General features: G+C 33.7%; 1 protein-coding gene and 1 long non-coding RNA gene across 5 annotated transcripts; both read right to left on the reverse strand.

Annotated features, from left to right (window-relative positions):
- Positions 1-324: 324 nt before the first annotated feature.
- Positions 325-16,654, reverse strand: LOC145333785 (uncharacterized). Of its 3 annotated transcripts, XR_013884599.1 has the most exons (17): positions 16,606-16,654; positions 15,391-15,451; positions 14,858-14,916; positions 14,391-14,503; positions 12,855-12,920; positions 12,579-12,667; positions 11,639-11,724; positions 11,214-11,395; positions 9,359-9,431; positions 8,411-8,526; positions 7,740-7,845; positions 5,354-5,435; positions 4,499-4,619; positions 3,485-3,649; positions 2,788-2,846; positions 687-1,262; positions 325-437 (listed from the first exon to the last, which is right to left on the reverse strand). XR_013884599.1 is itself a non-coding variant. In XM_080179020.1 (16 exons), the coding sequence occupies exons 1-16, from the start codon at positions 16,628-16,630 to the stop codon at positions 1,190-1,192; spliced, it is 1,476 nt and encodes a 491-aa protein (XP_080035146.1). In that variant the 5' UTR covers positions 16,631-16,654; the 3' UTR covers positions 358-1,189. The 3 variants fall into 3 exon arrangements, 2 of the variants coding, with proteins under 2 accessions (XP_080035147.1, XP_080035146.1); XM_080179020.1 differs by having other exon boundaries at positions 358-1,262; XM_080179021.1 differs by lacking the exons at positions 14,391-14,503; positions 14,858-14,916; positions 15,391-15,451; positions 16,606-16,654 and adding an exon at positions 13,809-13,859 and having other exon boundaries at positions 356-1,262.
- LOC145333786 (uncharacterized) lies at positions 16,650-22,279 on the reverse strand. 2 transcript variants are annotated; one of them, XR_013884601.1, is made up of 7 exons: positions 22,138-22,279; positions 21,442-21,576; positions 21,091-21,173; positions 20,727-20,814; positions 20,258-20,313; positions 18,508-18,551; positions 16,650-17,685 (listed from the first exon to the last, which is right to left on the reverse strand). It is a non-coding gene; the product is annotated as an uncharacterized LOC145333786 (long non-coding RNA). The 2 variants fall into 2 exon arrangements; XR_013884600.1 differs by lacking the exon at positions 16,650-17,685 and having other exon boundaries at positions 18,507-18,551; positions 22,138-22,277.
- Positions 22,280-22,432: the final 153 nt, after the last annotated feature.

Below are 22,432 nucleotides of genomic sequence, written 5' to 3' on the forward strand. Positions count from 1 at the left end.
GAGAGAAACAGAAAAGAATGAGGGAGGTAGATAGTGATAAAACAATCAAAAAATTTAGCAAACCTCTTTGTAGCTAGAGAAGATTGGGTTTCTTTTTAATCCTTCCTTGGATTGGTAATGGTAATAGCCTCTGCATTTTTCACTTAATACCACAAATTTACGATCAAAGCATGTTCTATCTATCCATCTACCTATTCTTTCTATTAATCAATCTATCTCTTTAAGGATAATAGTTCTATAATTATAAAAAAAAACTCACAAAAAAATAATTGAAAATGAAAATAATTACAGAACAAATATCTTTATTAATAATACAAATATGATATACATTATACATGAATTATAAATAAATCACATATTTTGAGGTAGATATAACATTAAATACATGGGGCTATGGATATAGAATACGTGAATATTGAGATAGATTCTCGCATACCCTAAAAAATGTTTCTTTCAGCTGGCTAATATAATGATACCCCCTTATTGCTTTACCCCATCCCCCTCCCCTGACCAGGGAGGAAGGTATTGACCAACAACTGAGAACTGACAGGAGAAAATTTGTCGTCTATCTAGCTAATATTGACCTCATTAATAGGCCAGTTCATTTATCCAGTAGGAAGGGAGGGAATGGGGTACAGGGGCTGAATAGGGGGGTATCGTTATATTCGCCAGCTTGGAAGTATCACTTTATCAGAGTACATGAAAATTTGGCGCAACATCCAAGTGATTATATATCAAATATTCAAATGGCAGTAAGTTTTTATTTAAATATTATTGCTATACCTCGATTAAATGATGGTTATTTAATCGCATCGTATTATAGACAGCTTTCCGCGGATATCAAAACTGGTATTTTATGATTTTTTATATCAATATTTGAAGAAAATTGTCTGTAATACGATAAGATACATAATTTTTAGTATGGCTGAAAACCGGTTCTAATCCTGCGGACAAAGGAAGATGATTTTATACTCATAAACTCTCAAGTATGATAAAATTACAATTATTGGTTCAAAAGTTTGAACACTGCTTTTGTTTACTACAAACCAATCAAGTTGTTGGAGACCAGTAAAATTTAAAGTCCAATATCTCTCCCTCCCAGATTATAATATATTTTTTTTAAGTTTTATTCTCAATTATGATAAACAAAATTACTCCTCCTGTAGATTAAAACTTTTGGTTCAAAAGTTTAAACACTAGTGGTAACAATTTGACTGACAAGCTTGTGTTCTCTCAAATCTGGCACCTGGATGTTGTGAACTCTGAAACAAAAAAAGTGATTTCCCTCAAATGTCTAGTAGATCAACCACCCCTTTATTTTGAAATAAATTAAAAATAAAGAGAGGGGATGTTTTCAGTGCATTTGTGTTTTACTTTAGATCACGATAAGTTGGGTTATATTAGGAACTTAGCAGTCCCGCAAGGTTTGGAAAGCACAGGTATAGGCCCTGCTGGGTTAGTACCACCTATAGGGGTTAAGCATAAAGTAAACAACACCCTCTTTTTTATTTTAAAAATAAGGAAAGATTTTTATGATCTATGGGCACTTTGAGAAAAATCACCAAAAATAATATTATATATTTTTCTATATATTTATCTATGTCTGTTTGTCTGTCTGTCAGCCAAAGCAGCATTCAGTTAATCTGTCACTTTATCTGTCCGTCTGTCTATCTATGTTCCCTAAATACTTATACTTGGATTTTATAACCTCTGAAAAACATACTGGTATTAACTGTCGGTTAGTCTATTTATGTTCCTTCATATATGAAAAAAACAAGCATAGCAACATTCATAAAAGCGAAGCTCTAAAATCAGAAGGAAGGACAAACAATAACTCTTGAAGAGTGTCAGAATTTAATGAGTAGGATATAAAAATTGCAAGTAAATTTGTTGAAAAAATTTAGTTAATACATGATACAGTGAAAGGACATGCTTGATTTTTCGGATTTGACTATAGAGATGCCTCGCTTAAAATATTTTCCATGTTTTCCTAGGAATCATATCCCAAAATTTAGATGAACAGGTTAAATAATAAATATGCTAGGTATATAACTTAAGGACATTCTGGTAACTATTCTACGCTTTCTAAACTGTTATCGGAATCATCATTTAAAGTTTGAAATCGATGGGACATTTGAACGGACGGGCCGACTCTTGTGCAGTCCAATCTAACGGCTGTCCATTTTTAGGTCGAGCCAGAACAGAAGGTTGCTTTCAGTCTACTGCGGCAGATATTATAAATAATCGGTCTGTTCTTTCTTTTTTCCAATTATTCAAAAACAAAACTTTTTTCAGACCGTCTATCTATAATGTCTGCCGGCTCTTAAGAGAAATCTAGGCTGGCACTATCCAATATACAGGTAGAGCTGCCATTTCTCTTTATAAAGTAAATATTGTATCCTAACCCCTATTGTATCTAAATTAAGGGGAGGGAAAACTAAGGCTGGTAGCTAGGATAAAGCTTTAGGTTTAAAATGTTGATTCACATATTAATATTTATTATTTTTAGCAAACCAACATCAACCTGCCCCCTACTTCCACGACCTTCATATTTCCAGAAACATATGCCCGGACAACCACAGTGGTAACCCGGGACTGGAGGATTAGAGGCCGGAAAGAACAGGAAGCAGATTTGACCAACACACTGTATAAACAGCAGGTACAAAATTTATTCCAGCAAAGTGCCTAGAAGTCTTTGTGTCTGTCTGTTAACAATATCTATCTTAGCCAACAATTTGACTTTGACAACTCTAGTTAAAGAAAAGCTTCGCCTTTAATAGTTCTTACTTTTTCATGTGCTTCTTCCAATTATCTTTTCTGTTAAATGCTGACTTACATCTATCACACTAAAATGTAATAAAATTGTTTTAATTTAAGTTTTCTTTTAGGGATAAAAAAAAACCCTGTTGAACAAACATTTAACTAAAAGCAGAGACGTGCAGAAGGATGATTTATCCACCCCATTGGCAAATTTTAGGGAGGTGTCAAGGAAAAATTAAAGGGGTGTGAAAAAAATTTGGCGCCAATTCTGGGACACTTTTGGGCCTTTTGGGAGTGTCAGGATACCCAGGGGGGTGTATCCACCCCCTAACATTGCCTGTTATACATACACCGCCCTCGATTTTGATGTAAGTGGGATGTCAAAATTTTCAAGTGCACCTTGAACACCCCGTCGAAAATTCCTTTGCACTGATTGAAGAATTATCTTATATTATTCGTCTCCAGCCTCAAATATTTACCCCGAATAAAAATATAGATTTCAATTTTACCAAGAGAAAAAGCTGTTTATTACACTAGTCGTTAAAATTTTATAATAATGTTTTCTTATTCCTTGGCTTAACAAGTTTGGTTGGACCATTACGTTGAGTGGTCAAACATTTCAATCACTAATTTTAATCTATAGAAGGGGTAATTTTGTGTATCATCATTGGGATACATTAATTTATAGACCATTGCCTTATCCCTTTAGATCCCTGAATTTTACCTCATAATTTTTCTCCTCTTTATGGCACAGCATGTGTCTTTCCAATTTAACATTTGTAAGGAATTCTTTATCACAAACGTCACATTTATATTCCCGTGCTGCGTGGATTTTCTTATGTTTGGTCAGGAAACTATTCAGATGAAAACTCTTATCGCACAAATCACACTGAAATACAAAATATAAAAAATGTCTATCTGTCTGTTTGTACTAAATGACCTCGCTAATTGCTGGTAGACAACACAATCCCAAGAGAAATCATATCCCAACACTCCAACAAATAAAACTTTTTCTTTTTAAAAACTAAAATGTAAAAGGGTAGTTTCACGAAATGCATTTGAACTTAATATAGTGAACCGCATATATTTGGCTAGTTAATGGGTTAAACTATATTTACATGGCATATATTTGAAAGAATTTCAATTTTCTACCACGTAGTTTTAAAAATATCAAGACTTAAAAATCATCTTTTTGTGATATATGCAATTTAAAAAGACAATTTCAAGTCTTGATATTTTAAAAACTACGTGGTAAAACATTGTATTTATTTCAAATATATGCTATATAAATGTAGTTTAACCCATTAACTAGGAAAAAATATGCGGTTCACTAAATTAAGTTCAAATGCATTTCGTGAAACTACCCCTTTTAATGTTGACCCTGTCCCCTCAATTCTTGAGCGTAGCCGCTGGTATTTGTTATAAAGTAAGATTTATAATTGTTAACATAAAAAAGCAATAAAAAAATTGAAATTCTCAGCAGACATTGTAAATAAACCACAAAATATTAGGTATATTGGATTTTATAGTATAATATAATCTTATATTGACTACCCTAAATGTTTTTTAAAATAAAGTAAAAGGATCACTGTCTCTATGTGTGTGTGTGTACCAAAGGATGTAGCTAACCGCTGAAATGAAATGGTTCTCCTTTACAATTAAGCTTTTTGTAAATCCTGGGAAGGTTTTAAACTATTTATTTGCGAGGGTAAAATCATAATTAAACATATTAAGGTACCTTAAATCTTTTATCATCCTTGTGAAGCTTGATGTGATTGTTGAGGTGCACTTTTCTTGAAAATCCTTTGCCACATACTGTACATGAGAATTTATCCGCTGATGTGTGCAATAGTTTGTGTCTTAACATCATTAATTGATAACAAAGACGACATTACACTTTTCATAATCGTACGCGGCAATCGCACACCAATCGTACCATGCTTTACAATCAGCTGATCTTTGTTTACACTGTGTGTTCCAAATGTAGAGGGAGAGAGGGAACAATGGGCTTTTAGCACACAAGTCCCAAAAGTTTTATAATAGTTATTTCTCGCATCGTATCATAAACAGCCTTCCGCGGATATAGAAAGTACAATTATGTAAACCTCGGCACCTCAGGGCTAAAAAAACTGGTTTTAATCTTATGATTGTACATGTTTATATTCGTAGAAAGCTTGATATGGTACAATGTAGACATAGTTTTTTTGTATGGATGAGAACCGGTTCTTATCCACCGGATTGAATGAATACGAAAAAAATGTTTTCTTATTCGTTGGCTTCAAACTTTGGGGACTTGTATTGAATTTTGATTGGCTCATTAAGTTGCGTGTCCAAACGTTTCAATGACTAATTGTAATTTACAAAAGAAATACTTTTGTGTATAATCATTGGGATGTACTTCAATTAATCAGACATTATCTTTTCCTTTTAGATCCCTGGATAACATCACAAATGCGACAATACAAGATAAATTGACCTTAATTTTTTCACCTTTTTCAGATTTTTAACCCCCCAAGTAAAAATAAAAAATACAAATTGATAGTTCAGGTGAAATAATCTAAGTAAAACAGTGCATTTAAGTTATCTAATTTGCCTGGCTAAATTTCTTCGTTGGATCATTTTATGGCAGGTTTCACACTTTACACTTCCAGATGTTGTTTTCATTGCACTTTCATCTATAAATAATACAAGAATAAAACGAAGCTAGTTTTCAGAAAAAAATTATGCCTTTTTGAAATGACAAAAATACTACTGTCTTTTATGCAAAAAACATACATAGGAAATATTAACACATTTGAGTCCCTATAAAAAACACAAAAGCAATTAGCTACTATATGAAAGGGTCTCCACCATATGGGCCAGGTAATTGTCTGGATATTATATTTGAGTTTCCCTGGGGGGTACATTGTAAGCTTCACTAGTATCTAAACACAAATACCTGGAGGTTGAGTTTCCATGGAGGTTACATTGTAAGCTTCACTAGTATCTGAACACAAATACCTGGAGGATGAGTTTCCATGGAGGTTACATTGTAAGCTTCACTAGTATCTGAACACAAATACCTGGAGGATGAGTTTCCATGTGGGGTAAATTGTAAGCTTCACTTAGTATCTGAACACAAATACCTGGAGGATGAGTTTCCATGGGGGGTACATTGTAAGCTTAACTAGTATCTGAACACAAATACCTGGAGGTTGAGTTTCCATGGGGGGTAAATTGTAAGCTTCACTAGTATCTGAACACAAATACCTGGTGGTTGAGTTTCAATGAGGGGTACATTGTAAGCTTCACTAGTATCTGAACACGTAAATACCTGGAGGTGGAGTTTTCTGGGGGGGGGGGGGTAGATATACCACACTTTTCTCGGATCTTGCCAGATCAAGTATCAACTGTGGGGAATATCAAAGGATGACTCCATGCAAAATTTGAGCCTAATCCGGCCAAAACCGGCCGTGATTTTTATAAAAAAAACGGTTTTTTCCGGTTTTTAGGGGGTAACTGTAAATCGATTCAGCTGGTGCAAAACCGGTTGGAGGTACAAAAAATTTTACTTCACATGAAATTTAGCCAATGCAATTGCCTACAAAAATGTACATTATCATCAACTTGATTGGACAACTTTTCCCCCTCCTAAATGTCCATTAAAATCTCGGAAACGGCAAAAATCGCCAAAAATCACGCAAGTTATTAATTGATTAAAATTTCAAATTGTGATTTTTTGATTGATTTCTTTGATTAAATGACAGGCCGGTCAATTTTTAGGCCATTTTTTGCGGTTTTTGGCCTGTCACGCCCAAACGGTTTGAGATAATCTCACGGGACCTTTTGCCCAACCTAAGTCTGGTTATTTGTGAGGTCTAGGGAAAAAAATCAGACTCACGCAAAAGATTATAATAATAATCTTTACACAGAAAAATGGCACAAGGTGAGGGTTTGAGGGGGCAAAATCAGCCAACCAGCGATTTTTGACGGCGAGCAGCGACGTCGTGCTTCATCCAATCCGGAATTTTTTCTTTCTTAGGCCTCACAAATAACCAGACTTAGGTTGGGCAAAAGGTCCCGTGAGATTATCTCAAAACGTTTGGGCGTGACAGGCCAAAAACCGCAAAAAATGGCCTAAAAATTGACCGGCCTGTCATTTCATCAAAGAAATCCATCAAAAAATCACAATTTGAAATTTTAATTAATTAATAACATTTTTCTCATAAGAGATAATGACACAAGACTTTCACTTGGTGAAAATTCAGCATTGTGAGCCGCCTAGACTTTATATTTGGTGACCCTGGGGTGACGGGTTCAGTGCCCCCCACACCCACGAAGTGGGCATACTTTTGAAAATCACGTTTTTTCAGTTTTTCCCCTTAAAGGAGGGGAAGGAGTCGTTTAGAGACTTCAAGCATCTCTTTGATGTTGAACAACTTTTTGAGGTGAACATTTCTTTACTTATGTTTGATTCGCCTCCGGCTGACCGTTAAGCCGTTATTCGCCGCCGAAGGCGTGATTTTTGGCGATTTTTGCCGTTTCCGAGATTTTAATGGACATTTAGAAGGGGAAAGAGTTGTCCAATCAAGTTGATGATAATGTACATTTTTGTAGGCAATTGCATTGGCTAAATTTCATGTGAAGTAAAATTTTTTGTACCTCCAACCGGTTTTGCACCAGCTGAATCGATTTACAGATACCCCCTAAAAACCGGAAAAAACCGGTTTTTTATAAAAATCACGGCCGGTTTTGGCCGGATCAGGCTCAAATTTTGCATGGAGTCATCCTTTGATATTCCCCACAGTTGATACGAGAAAAGTGTGGTATATCTAGGGGGGGGGGGGGGGGGGGGTACAATGTAAGCTTCTATAGTATTTGAACACAAATACCTGGAGATTGAGTTTCCATGGGGGGTACATTGTAAGCTTCACTAGTATCTGAACACAAATACCTGGAGGTTGAGTTTCCAAGCTTCACTAGTATCTGAACACAAATACCTGGAGGTTGAGTTTCCATGGGGGGTACATTGTAAGCCTCACTGTTATCTGAACAAGGTTGTTGGGATACTTCTTCACCTCCTAGTAGATTCACATCAACAAAAACCTAAAAAAACAAGGATGACAACATCCATAAGCATAAGTCCAATAAAAATCAAGGAAGGGATTACGGACAAGGAGCATGTGTTAAAATCAAGAATAGAAATTCAAATATTCTGGAGGAAAATTCACGAAACCTTTCTCCTCACGTATTTTTATACTTTAATATTAATATTTTGTAGCATGTCTGACAGACAAACGGACAGAAAAAGTAAATTATAAAGTAGCTTTGCTACTAAAAATTTTCTATGCGCAGTTACATTAGGAAGGTAAAGCTACCAACCCTTGACTTTAATGTAAATGATATGTCTGTTGTGCCTTGGCCCAAAAGAGGCACAACTCATTATTATGCACAGTTATGACTTTCAGACAAAGGTCGTGCACTCAAAGAGTTGGTTGTCTGATGGATGTTACTTAAACTAAAACCCCTGGTGTTTAGACAGAAAATGAGAAATTTGGCTCTCCTTAGTTATCCTTGGAAGTTGGACATTACTTTAAAGAGTCATGGATAGCAGGCTCGCCCGTGTGAGGTAATTGATAGGAGACAAACATCCTCTATTTAGTGAGTATACCTGTCTCATAATATATTCATTATTCCTCTCTTTATCTTGACCAACAGAGTTAGTAGTAGCTGTAACATAATTATACTGGCTTTCAACATCATCTACAAAAGAATCTTCACCCCCACCTAAAACAAAATTTATTTGGTGATTTTAAGGGAGGGAGGGTACAATGGGCTGTTTATTACTCTATTCCCAAAAGTATTACAAGAACGCTTTCGAATTTAGTCCCTTTCCTTCGTATTTTTAAAGTAGCTTTTTTCCTATTTCTAGCTTTGCGGGGGGCTCTAACCCTGCAGGGCCAATTGCCTAAATCTGCGGGGAAATCACTTAACCCAACTTAAACTTACCTAACCTATCAAAAGCTACTGTGGAAATACGATGAAACGCCCCTTAAAAGGCGTTGCTACGAAAGGGTCTATACCCACGCTTTCTTATTCGTTGAAAACTTTTATTGAATGATATTATTAAAACTAAAATTTTAAGTGGAGGGTGAGGCAATTAATCCCCACCATCAAGTGCCCCAAGAGACCTCTCTAGGGGAAGAAAATACTAAATTTTTATGAAATATTACCATATACAGCAGGGATTTTATCGCTGCATACAAAAAAGGTGTTTAAAAAATTATCAAAATTTTAGTATGAAATAGCCTACTTTTGTGCTATAAATGGACCAAAATTAGCTAAATAAAACCGCTTTATACTAATTTTAGGTCTTTACAAGCTTTTTGGAACTAAAACTTCAACTAATTATTATGTAAAACACCAAACAAAATTAAAAAGAAAGTTGTAAAAATTAGGTAATACTTAAGAAATGTTAGTATATAAAAAAGCAGCATTCTCTAGCGGCAAAAATTTGAACTACATAATACTGAAATTACATCCCTCCCTCTTTTTATCTTTCTCTTACACACACATACAAACAACACACACAAACACACAAACACACACCCACACTCACCTGAAAATTGGCTCTCATTGAAGAAGATAATATCTGGGTCTTGTAGTCCGTGCACCAACTCTTGGTTTATTATCTAAAACAAGGATGACAATATCCATAAGCAGCGAAGCACAACAAATGAAAGTTGGGAAATTAGAGTAAAACACTAGAGGTGGAAGGGGTTAAATAACTGTATGCCCCCCCCCCCCCCATCCCAAGGACCTTGTGCCGACTTTCAATTGGGTCTTTGAAGATCAACCAATAATGTCGGGAATACACAGCTTAGTAGCAGAAAATAATTTGCTAGCAGACGAAAAGGTCCTAGGAATAGGGGGGCAGGTAGTCATCTGTATATACATCTATCTGTAATGACAACATTCATAATTGGCGAAGCCAAGAAAAATGAAGAGATTTAAAGAGCAGTTGTCAAAATTAAGAATCATGTTACCTTTAATCACGAAACCTTTACACATTTTTAATTTTCATATTTTGTACTATGACTGACAGACAGACCGACGGACAAAAAAAATTACATACTGGATGCTCATTGGTATAGAGAGTCTTCACACAAATAATCAGCCGTCTATCTTGAATAACAGCTGAGAAAATCACGTTTCTTCCATAGCGTTATGGACTGACTGCCTGACGGACGGACAGACAAAGTGAATCGTATCTACTAAACATATTTTTGTCTATCTGTCTGTCTATTTTGCCTACAATTAACTCCGTGATTATTCATTTTATACTAAAATGTATGTGCTTCATTACTTATAGATTTAGTCATCCTTGTTTAATTATATTTTAGAGCGTCAAAAGAGCAAGTTATTAAATGATTACCTAGGAATAAGATTTAGTAATTTATAATAAACAGTAGATTTTATAATTTGTTTTTGAATCTAAATTTAGGATCTGAACAAATAGAGAAAAACAAGAATGACAACATTCAAAATGACTAAAATAAAAAGGGAAGGACAAACGAACAATAACTCTTGTAGATTAAGAATTTTATAAGGAGAAAATAAATGTGTAAGTTTAAACAAAAATGTACATATATAGTTCCAAAATTGCGTAAAGTAAAAGGACATGTCTACTTGGTATTCTAATATTAAGATTTTTCGCTTATAATATTGTACAATGTTGTACTAGGAATCATTACTCAAAAAATCAGATGAATAGGATAATTATTTTATCATTAAAAAAGTTGTTGTCAAAAAAGTGAAAAAATCAACACATTCTAAAATTGACGCACGGATTATAGAGTTGCTACGCTTTCTATATCGTACCTAACTGTTATAACTTATAAGAATCATCATGCAAAGTTTGAAATTGATAGAACAATTCTAAAATGTCTAAATAATGAAAAGATCTATCCTCAACGGATGGACCTACCCTAATTATAAAAAAGCTTCACTTTTAAAAATGAATTAACATAAAAACTATAAATGATATTAAAAAGAAGCTCTATATATATTTTTTTTACTTTATGTAACCAAAGAAAAAATTAGCTGTCTATCTTTAATATTTATTTGTTTGAAAAGTATATAGAAACTGCCTAGAGGCCGATTTAGGCTTCAGGAACCGATGGAGGTACCAACCTATCCCAGTTATAGGGCAGATTCGCTACAAATATGAAACTTACTCAGCGATCTTGAGAGATATGACAATGGCCAATAAATTAATGTATATCCCCAATGATCTTAAACAAAATTACACCTTCTGTAAATTAAAATTATTTGTTGTAAAGTTTTGTAATTTACAAATTCATGAAAAGTACCCAAAGTTTTTGAGAGATTAAATGAAATAGCATAGAAATAAAACTTTTGGTACCAGTGTAATTTACAGTCCTATGTCCAAATTCCCTACTCCCTAAACTTACCCGTTCCACATTTTTCGATATCTGAGGCGGCGTATCTTGGCCCATATTTGTGGGGGAGGGGGCCAGCGAGTTGAGCTGCGACGGGGCCAATGAATTTAGCTGGGAGGGGGCGAGAGAATTGAGCTGGTGGACCATGTGTTGGGGGTAACTGGGGGTGGGAGAAGGAGCCAGGGATAGGGGCACTGAACAAATATTTACTTCACCATAAGTAGCTCATCAAAAGCAAGGTACCCAAACTTAATAAAAACCAATCAGAAATACAACCATGTAAAATTTATAAATGTACCCAATGAAGATACACAAAACTACCCTTTTTGAAAATTAAAATCATTGGTTAAAAAGTTTGAACATTAATAGTTTGGAACCAACCAATCAAAATTCAATGATATAAAAAACAAAACAAAAACATTGTTAAGTAAATATTCCTGGAGCATAGCTGGTGGTGGGGGATGGAGCCAAGGATAGCGGAACCAGCGGAGATTCCGGCAGCGATATGGAATTAGGATGGGTACTGGTGAATATTTATGACAAATTATTGCTGTTTCAGGGATCTTAATTCGATGATGTAGTGATCTGTCACAGTGTACTAATGGATATAGAATATACGTGGATATTTTGACAGGATAAAAGTTGTCATCAATTTAGGTTGCTAACATGGACGTCATTCATTGGTCATTTCGTTCATCCAGTAGTAGGGGATGGTATGGGATAAAGAGAGGATGAAGGAGATCGTTATATAAGTCAGCTACAAGTTTCTCTTTATTAGAGTACATGATAATCTGGTGTAAGATCCAATTAATAATAAATTGGTATACTGGGACAAACTAGTAGGCATATATTAGACAATCAATCAAATGTAAAAGTTAAGCATGGGTTTTAAAAGATAAGATAATGGAAAATGAATTTATAAATATCCCAAATGATGATAAGCAAAATTTCCCCTTCTGTAGATTAAAATTATATTTCAAGTTTGGACAAGTTTTGCACCAATAAATCAAAAATCAGTTCAGCTACCATTTAAAATAATTACCTGTATATTTTATATATCTGTAAGTCTCTATTTCACTGTGTCTACTGTTGTATGCTATTAGATATAATCACCAAAGTACAAGATTTAAACTATTAAAATAATTTTATATCAGGTATTTAGGTTTTTGGCACTTATTTACTGTATTATTTACATTATAAAAAGATATAACTGGAAAGATAGGTAAGCCTTTGTATAAATATATTTTTTTAAAACCATCCCCACCTTGGTTTTTTTAAGCTTGTTTTTTTTTGGTTTAAACCACTTGGTTTAAACCAAGTGGTTTTTTTAATGCCACCCTGCAGTCGCGTGTCATAAATAATTTGTCTTTTGAAAACCTGGATAACAAATACTTGGCACTAGAAATGGAGGTCTGAGATCTGTAGATGAAATGAATGGGATTCGAGTTTATCTCGGCATTTATCTCCTTTAATATCATACAGTTGCAATTCAGGGATCTAAAGGGATAAGACAATAAATAGATGAACATCTCTAATGATAACACATAAAACTACCCCTTCTGTAAAGTAAAATTAGTGGTGAGACTTTTAAACACTCAACTTAATAAACCAACACATAAAAGTTGATTTTTTTCAAACTTATTGCAACTGAACCTGAAGTTTTGTATCGATATCTTTGTTCATGGATTGAAATAGGCTCTGCATTCGAGAGTGAAACTCCTAAATAAAAACTATTAAATTAAAGGAATACAGGTATTAAATATTCATATACAATACTATATAGAGGGAATATGAAACTCGTCCTCAGGACGGGGACCCTGTCCCGATTTTGTAATGGGTCTTTTAAATCAGCTAAAAGCGTCGGAAATATTAAAACAGCCAAGTCCCTACAAAAGAACAAAATCAATTTGAAACCAACGTAAAGGGTGTCAGCCACTTTAAGCAAATACTGACAGAAAATTCGATTGATCGTTAAAGATAGATAGATATATAAATAGACAAACAGACAGATAGATAGATAGATATACAGATAAATAGATAGATATATAACTAAATTATTTAATCTGTAACAATTATAAGGTCTTGAGCTGCTAAAACTTTAACAGATTAATGGTTATATAGACAGACAGACAAACAGATTGACAAGACAAACTTATAGAATAAATGGATAGATAGATAGATAAATATATAGATGTATACCTGAATTGTCTTGAGCTGCTATAACTTCAGCAGATAGATGAATTGATAGATAGATTAACAGATAGTTAGATAAATAGACAGACAGAAAAAGAGATAGATATACAACCTGTATTGTTAAATCAGGCACCATAATGAGGTCTTGAGCTGCTATAACCTCCAGAGAGATGGATAGATAGACAGACAGACAAACAGATAGATAGATAGATATAAAACCTAAATTGTTAAATCAGGCACCATAATAAGGTCTTGATCAGCTATAACCTCAACATATAGATGGATAGATAGACATACAAACAGATAGTTAGATAGATAGATAGACAAATAGATACCTGTATTGTTAACCTCCACAGTGAGATGGATAGATAGACAGACAGACAGACAGATAGATAGATAGAGAGACAAACAAACCTGAATTGTTAAATCAGACACCATAATGAGGTCTTGAGCTGCTATAACTTCAACAGCTAGATGGATAGATAGACAGACAAACAAATAGATAGATGGATAGATAGGTGATAAATAGATAGATATATACCTGAATTATTAAATCAGCCACCATAATGAGGTCTTGAGCTGTTATAACCTCAACAGATAGATGGGTAGACAGACAAACAAATAGTTGATAGACAAATAGATAGATATATACCTGTATTGTTAAATCTGGAACCATAATAAGGTCTTGAGCTGCCATAACCTCCAAAGAGAGATGGATAGATAGACAGACAAATAGATAGTTAGATAAATAGACTGACAGAAAAATAGATATTAATATATACCTGAATTGATAAATCAGGCACCATAATAAGATCTTGAGCTGCCAAAACGGGTAACAGATAGATGGATATACAGATTAACAGATAGTTGGTATATAGATATACAGATAAATAGATAGATATATACCTACTAATACTTTAACAGATAGATGGATGGATAGACAGACAGACAAATAGATAGATAGATAGATAGACAAACAGATAGATAGATATATACCTGAATTGTTAAATCTGGAACCATAATAAGGTCTTGAGCTGGTATAACTTCAACAGCCAAAAGTTCTGGTAGAATGAGCAAAGCTATTACTTGGTTCAATCTTAATTCTCCATCTTAATAAAATGATATATTTAGATTAGATATAGATTAAAGGGTTGTAATCGGTGATAGAGGGACTATAAAATATATAGGTACCCAAAGTTTTATGATCATGCCCTCCCATTTTTTTTATCAAATTTTGATTGGTTAGTTCAATTTAGCAATACCTAAACTTTTCAACCACTAACTTTAACAGTAGGGAATATTTACTATACGTACATTGTCTTATCCCTTACAAACACTGCACTGGTTTAGTTCCTACTTCGTCATCTTAAAGACTTAAAATAAACCAACTGCTACTTGTCCAGCGTGTGACAAAAAGTTTAGATCAATTAATTAGGTAAGATATAAAGATATTCATTTTCTACCTGAACATCTAATTTTTAAATTCTCATACTTTTCATTTCTGCAGTTTTTAGCCATTTCCCTAAAAATTAGCAGAATATAATAAGGTTACAGAAAACTTGACTAAAACCTTCCATAGAAGAATATAAAATAGAATACAAAGAAGAATAGCATATAGACATAGACAGATAAACTTTTTGGAGATCATTGTTTTAGATGTTCTTAGGTTCATAAAATGGCGAAAAAAATACCTATGGAGAAAATAATTGTATTTTCAGGAATCTTAAGGGATAAGTCAATGAAAGATAAATTGATGTATATCCCCAATAATGATTGTTTTTCATTTAAACATAAACAAAAAGTTGGCTACAAAAGAACATAGTTACAGTTTAATAAAGAAACATCCAAGCTTTTCATTTTAAGTGGGTCAAATGAGTTGTTTCAAAGGTTTGCGGGGGATAATCTTATTAATTTCTTTGTTAAATTTGAGGGGGTAAGATGAGGGTTTCCAACGTTTACCCCCGCCCCTTGGACGTCTATACTATAACGAAAGTACCTGACCAAGTTGGAGAGATGCCCAAGCTTCTTTTGTTGTCTGTGCATTTTTCTACAGTGTTCTAATTCATAATTTTTAGAAATATTCATCCTATTATACAAAGTAGAATGATGGATGTCCGTCCGTACGTCTGTCTGAAGATTAAGGTCTAGGTAACAGCTGAATTTTTCTGTAGTGTTCTTATTCATATTGTTTTAAATATTTATCCCATTATTCTATAATACAAAGTAAAACGATGTATGTCCGTCCGTTCGTATGTCTAAAGCTTAAGATCTAGGTAACCGCTGATTTTTTCTGCAGTGTTCTAATTCATAATGTTTTAAATATTCATCCATTTATATGATGTAGAACGATGTATGTACGTTCATCTGTCTGTCTGAAGCTTAAGCTTATATTACACTAGTCCCCAAAGTCTTATACGTAATCTTATTCGTGGCTTAACATCTTTGGGAACTTTTAGTGAATTTTATTTGGAGGTTTATCAAATTGAGTGTAACGTTTAAACCACTAATTGTAATCTACAAAAGGGGTAATTTTGTGTGTGGTCACATTGGGGATGTACACATCAATTTTTTGGCTATTATCTTATCCCTTTAAATCCCTGATTTGATAAACAAAACCAAGTACTATATTATTTAATCCTAAAAATAATAAATTTTCGATGAATTTGATGAATAGAAGTTCCTGTTTATTTTTATGAAAAACTTGTTTTGATGTTAGAAGATTTTTTATAGAAATTGTTTTGAAGACAATGGTTTAAGGAAGTTATTGTGATAATAAGTTAAGCTACTCTTTATATACAACTCCAATTAGTATTAACAAACTTATCCCTTGCGTTGATTAGAATTATTGGTGGAAGAGTTTGGACACTAAAGTGTAAAAAAATCAATATTTGATGTCTGGAACGTTTTTTTTAGCCAACGATTTTGAGAACTTTGTGAGTCAGTATAAATTAATCCAAATGTCACCAATATTTCGGAAAGACTAACAAAAGCTGCGATTTTCTCAACTGCTATTGAAGATAGGCAGCTGTAACTGCTTTGTCCTTCTGAAATTTTTTGAGTTTTTGAATAAACTCTCTCTTTCTTTTCTTTGTTATTACAACTAAACATTTGCTCTCTAACTCATTTAATCCGTTTGTCCATTCTATGATTTTGTGCTTCACTACTTATGGATGTTGTCATCCTTGTTGTTAAATGAATGAATATTTTCTACCCCACTGCTCATTGTAAACATCCATTGTACTTCTGAAACTAGCATAGTTATTTATAGCATCGTATTATAGAGAGCTTTCCGCGGATATTAAAATGAAAAGTTATAAGATAAAAACCAGTTTTGTTAGACCCGAGGGGCTGGTATTAATATTATGATTTTTATTTCAATATTTATGGAAAATTGTCAGTAATACGATGCTATACATGAGTTTAAAAGTATGGCTGAGAATCGGTTCTAATCCAGCGGATATTAATCGGTTTCGAAGCCATATATACTGGGATAGAACAATAACATGAATCTTTACAGAAGACGGATTAAAATTTTTATGGAAGTATTCATTTAAAAAGTACATTAAAACATTTTAGATTAGGTATATATTGTTTTAACAATAAAAATATGAGATCAACAATCGATTTCTAATTATTATACTAGAATTATCTATCTAGAATTTGTTAGAACAAGGACAATTATGTCCATAAAGTATAGCGCAGCCAACATAATTAGGAATAAAAAAGAATTGAGGACAGGGGGTTAAATTGAGGGGTTTCAAAGGGGGTAATCTAATGTATTTTAATTTTATTTTTAGGCGAGTAAAATGACGGATTTCAAAGTTTGAGGGGGATAAACATCCATTTACACCCACCCTTGAACGTCTATGATTCAGGAAGGGATTGGACAAACTGCAAATTTACTAACTCCCCCCCCCCCCCCCTCCCCTAAGTTTATAAAGGGCTGAAACTTAAGGAGGTAATATTAGATTATGACTGGGTTGTACAAACTAAAAAAGTTCAAACGTTTCCACCAATCATTTTAATTTACAATTTTTAGTGTTGTATTTGTGTAAGTACATCTCCTAGTAATGTTAGAGTTGCCCAACTCCTCTAAAACCATAAATTGGGGTAGAGAAAAATATTTTAACAATAATATTATACATATGTACATTAATAATTATATTTTAATTTATCTAATTCATCCTTTGGCATCCACAAAAAAATCTTCCAAAAACCAGTTCAACATCCACCATTATACTTGCCAAGGGTTTTGTGGCATTCTGGGCATTTATGTGTTACACTCTTCAGTCTATTTTTTATATGTTTGTTATATGTTATTTCCGGGGCTTGGCAGTCGCGCGTAAGCCTCAGTAAACTCGTAATATTATGAATTTATAATACATCTGGATTTCTAACCCTTTTCCTAAACAGACAATCAATCTTTACAGAATTTTGTTTTTGCACACAAGAGGGTTTTAATTTGAGGCTGAAGCGCTTCTGCCGAGCCCTGATCATTTCTGTTAGAAGCACAACTACTCTAAAACTAGGGTATGTTTGTCCTTTAGTGTGCACATAGAATGATAACCAAGAAAATAGGCAAACCCAAACTTTCAGATTAGCGGCTTCGTTATTCATTTTGGATGATTGTACTATATAAATTTAAAATTTTGGTGTAATTAACAATGGAAACTAGTAACTAAAAGTTTTGGTTTTGGGCCGAGGTATTCCCCCTACTCTGTCTTTTATTAATGTTGCGCATCTGACATAGCAGCAGTAGGAACAATTTGACGCGGTAATGAGCCGAGATTCGAACACCTCACAATCCCGACGACAAGCGGATGCGCTACGTGTTAAGGCATGGTAGCGGGTTTGTTGTAATGATACTTAAGAATATTATGTTTATTAGGGTTGGACCGGATACTTTTTTGGCCGGATACCGGATATCCAGCTTATTTCTAAGGCCGGATATCCGATACCCGGCCGGATGTCTAGCCAACGTTCGATATTCGGCAAATTACCGGATATCCGGTATTCGGATAGTTACAATATCCGGTCGGATGTTGAAAATGGCCGGATATCCGGCCCAACCCTAAATTGTTTTTGTTAAATTAATACAAACAAAGACATATTCCTGCGACTGTAGAGCAAACATGGAATACACATACAGCAATAACACTGAAAAAAATATATATAGGGTTAGTTATCTATAATACAAAGTAGCTTGATGTCTGTCCGTCTGTCTGTCTGAAGCTTAAGATCTTGGTAACCAGTAAACTGATCGGGCTCTACTCTTCCGGGATTACCAATTGATATATTGACAGGGGAAAATTAGCTTGCTAATTTGGACCACACTAATTGGTCAGAATTCATCCAGCAGGAGGGGTGGATAGGGGGGGGGGGGAGGTTATTAACATTTTAGCCAACTGCTAGATTTACAGAGTACATAAATATCTGGTGCAGCATCCAAGTAATAAAATTTTAATTGAATCAGGATGAAAAAATATTAGAATTTACGTGATTTATTTTATCAGACAATCAAATTTGTGCTCTCATTTTCTTTTAAATCATTATAATGAACTTAGAATTAATTGATGAACAGATCCTTAGAACTAGTTATCATCAATATTTATTTGTTGTTGTTTAATCATTTATATAAAAAAAAAATTAATAAGTTGTAGGGTATAAAAGTAAAACACTGTGTACTTATGCAATATTTCTACAAATATCTTTTAATAGTTAATGGCTTCGATAATGGATTTACCCCAAGAGGGAGATGGGGAGATGGGTTGGATAAGGCTTTTTTTTTGGGGGGGGGGGGAGGAAGTCTAAAATGATTGTATGACCCTATCAGGCATTCTATGAATTAACGATTGACTAAATTATATATACTTTAACAAAAAAAAATGTAAAATACAATCCTTAAACAAATAAAAAAAGGATGTTTTGTCTGTCTGTCTGATGTGATCAACCACGGGATCGATATGGTTCTCCCTTGTAGGTAAACTGCTTATAGGCTTGGGTAAGGTGTATAACTAATTTGGGGGATCGTTACTCCACTCTCCCAAGAAAAATCTTCTCTAGAAAAAATACACCCCACAATTTTTTACATTTTCTATTTAGTGGAAGGTTGACGTACCCCTTTCTATCACCAATCCCCACAAGTGGCCCAAGGGGTCTCTAGATGCATTTACTGAAGTTACTGAAGTAATAAGTATCTGCCCAAATTCCACACCACAAAAAATGTACATTTTTATAAAAACATCATCTAAAGATGTCATCAGTTAATAATCAAATTACCAATATATTTTTTTAGGAAATTAATATTGAATATGATCTTAGTTATGTGACGTCTAAATTTGTCATGGAAATAAACACAGTTACATCAATAGGTGATATAAATGAACCCTACACCAATCGATATATAAGTACTTGGATGTTGCAGTAGATTTACATGTACTCTTATAAAGTTATACCCCTAGCTGGCTAGATTAACGATACCCCCCATCCACCCCCTTTACACTTTCCCATCCCCTAATACTCGATGAACAAACTGACCAATAAATGAGATCCATATAAGCAACCTAAATTGACGACAATTTATCCCCTGTCAAGAAATCCATATCCCTTAGGTACTAGATTAAAATATACATACATTTTTACTTGTCTTGTTGTAACCTAAAAATATTTTTAATTTTTGTATGAAATGGCCATAAAAATTACCAAGTTACTTAAAGTATTGTGTTTGATTGATCACAAGAATAACTAGAGTGCTCAATATTTAATCACTTGTATTTAATAGAGCTTATGACATAGAGTGATTAACACAGTTTATTTAAACTGTTGGTTTGGTTTGTTTGTCTGAGAGTAATGCACAAATATACCTGAAAACAGCAGAGTAGAAATCCCAGAAACCAAGCACACCAGTTTGGCCAGAGAACTAGAAAAATTTAAAGATATGTTAATTATGATCTCGAGATTGGTTAGGTTGTTTTTATTTTTTAATAACAGTAAAATTTATTGAACCCTCGTATAAGATGTTAATAACACTTGGAAAATTTACAGCCCAAAGTCCCCTCCCTCGCCAATAAAATAACATTAATTTACCAAGGGATCTAAAGGGATATGACAATGAATGATTAATTTATATACCCCCCCCAATAACCCCTTCTGAAAATTACAATTATTAGAAGTTGAAATGTTTGAACAATTAACTTAATGAATCAACCAATCAAAATTCAATAAAGTCCCAGAGTCGTTAAGCAAACAAATAAGAAAACGTTATTATAAAACTTTGGGGACTATGTAGTGTAATAAACAGTTCATTGTCCCCTTCTCTCTCTCTGAATTTACCTCTATCAGTGGTAATATTCTTCAGACAGTAAGGACAGATCATCACCTCGGGTTTGAAACCAAACTCAGGACTTGGCAAATATTGAATCTAAATAAATCCAGGGCTTTTAATGGATAAGACAATGGCCAATATTTTAATGAACATCCCCAATGATGATACACAAAATTACCCTTTCTGTAGATTACAATTAGTGGTTAAAATGTTTAGACACTCAACTTAATGAACCAACCAATTAAAATTCAATAAAAATACCCAAATTTATTAAGCCAACAAATAATAAAACTTTGTTATAAAACTTTGGGGACTAGTGTATTAAACAGCCCAATGTCCCCTCCTTCCCTGGGTAATTAACTAGGTAGATACCTGTGTTACAACTAATTGTTGTTGTGGTTGTGTTGTTATCAACGGTTGTTGTTCTGCTTGCTGTCAAGGCATATACCCATAACCTGGCATAAAAAGTGTTGCTAGAAGGGGGGTCATTTTTTGTTTAGGTGGATTGTCCGTAAAGGTATGTGTTTTATGACGTGAAAAACGGAGTTTATTGTTTTTTCTCGCCAAATTAGACAAATTTGAATGAGAATCATTTCGGAGAAACTTATCATTTTCTTATAAAGTTGACCTTTAATTTGCTCTTTTATGTTTTTATGTTGTTACGGACGGACTAACAGTTAGAAAATTTCAATTATAGAGTAGCTTTGCTTTTAAAAACAGCACCTGAATAAGCCGCGTTAGATTCATCATAGGTAGGAAGATAGCATTGATTAGCTAGATTATTACTAGGTTCTTGGTTAGCTAAACTGTTACTATCGTCCTGGTTTTGTAATGGTTCTAATTGCGCAGGAATTGGGCCTGAAAAATATAAGAGAATTAAAGTTATTTATTGCATAGTATTATACATAGCTTTTTGCAGATTATAAAATGAATAAAATTAATATTAAAATCAGTTTTATTAGCCCAATCTTAATCTTTTAAATATAATATTATCTTAATATTTGGAAAGAATTATCTGTGATGCGATGCTACATATTAGTTTTCAGTATGGCTAAGAACCGTTTCCAATACAGCGGATATTGATCGGTTTCAAAGCCATACTGGAAAAATTCATTCAGCTAGACAGAAATTTCTTCTTGTACTCAAATATTGAAAACTAACAACTAACTGTGTCGATACCTAACATCTAAAAAAGGTAGATCAATAAAATTAATAGCCTTAACCCTTCCGGGGTTTTCATAACAATAAAGATCTATGTGCAGTGGTTAGCGAAGTTATAATGGAAAATCATATGACTCTTGATGTAATTCTTATTGCCTTCCTAAAAGTCATATAAAAAGTTTTTTTTTTATATTGCTAAGATTTTTTCTATTGGGCGCAGTAAATGGAACACCCAATGATCTCCTTATAAAGCATTACCTGCTAAAATATCAGTAGATTCTGGGCTAGGGGCCGTGGGTTCTAATCCCTGTTCTATATTTTCTCCATTATCATCCTCCTTACATGGATTGGGTTTCGTTTCCATTTTATGTCTTTTTTTCTATAATTAAATTTAACCAGTGACAAGTAATCAGTTCAATAAAAGACCCCACAGTTGTTAATTTATAAGGAAACATTATTATAAAACTTTGGAGACTAGTGTAATAAGCTGATCAATGTCTCTTCCCTATCTGCAGAAATTTATACATAATAATTCAGGGGAAGAATAATTTGA

This window comes from Acartia tonsa, chromosome 12, assembly GCF_053477335.1.
Source record: "Acartia tonsa isolate MP-2025a chromosome 12, ASM5347733v1, whole genome shotgun sequence".
NCBI classification, from domain to species: domain Eukaryota; kingdom Metazoa; phylum Arthropoda; class Copepoda; order Calanoida; family Acartiidae; genus Acartia; species Acartia tonsa.

What these genes read in the sequence shown, in the direction of transcription:
- LOC145333785 (XM_080179020.1), bottom strand. Translation starts at nt 16,630, where the DNA reads ATGGATGTTTACAATGAGCAGTGGG. An exon ending in ATATCGATACAAAACTTCAG is followed by an intron (nt 12,668 to 12,854) that starts GTTCAGTTGCAA and finishes ATGATATTAAAG; the next exon opens with GAGATAAATGCCGAGATAAA. An exon ending in AGGATGATAAAAGATTTAAG is followed by an intron (nt 3,650 to 4,498) that starts GTACCTTAATAT and finishes TTTGTATTTCAG; the next exon opens with TGTGATTTGTGCGATAAGAG.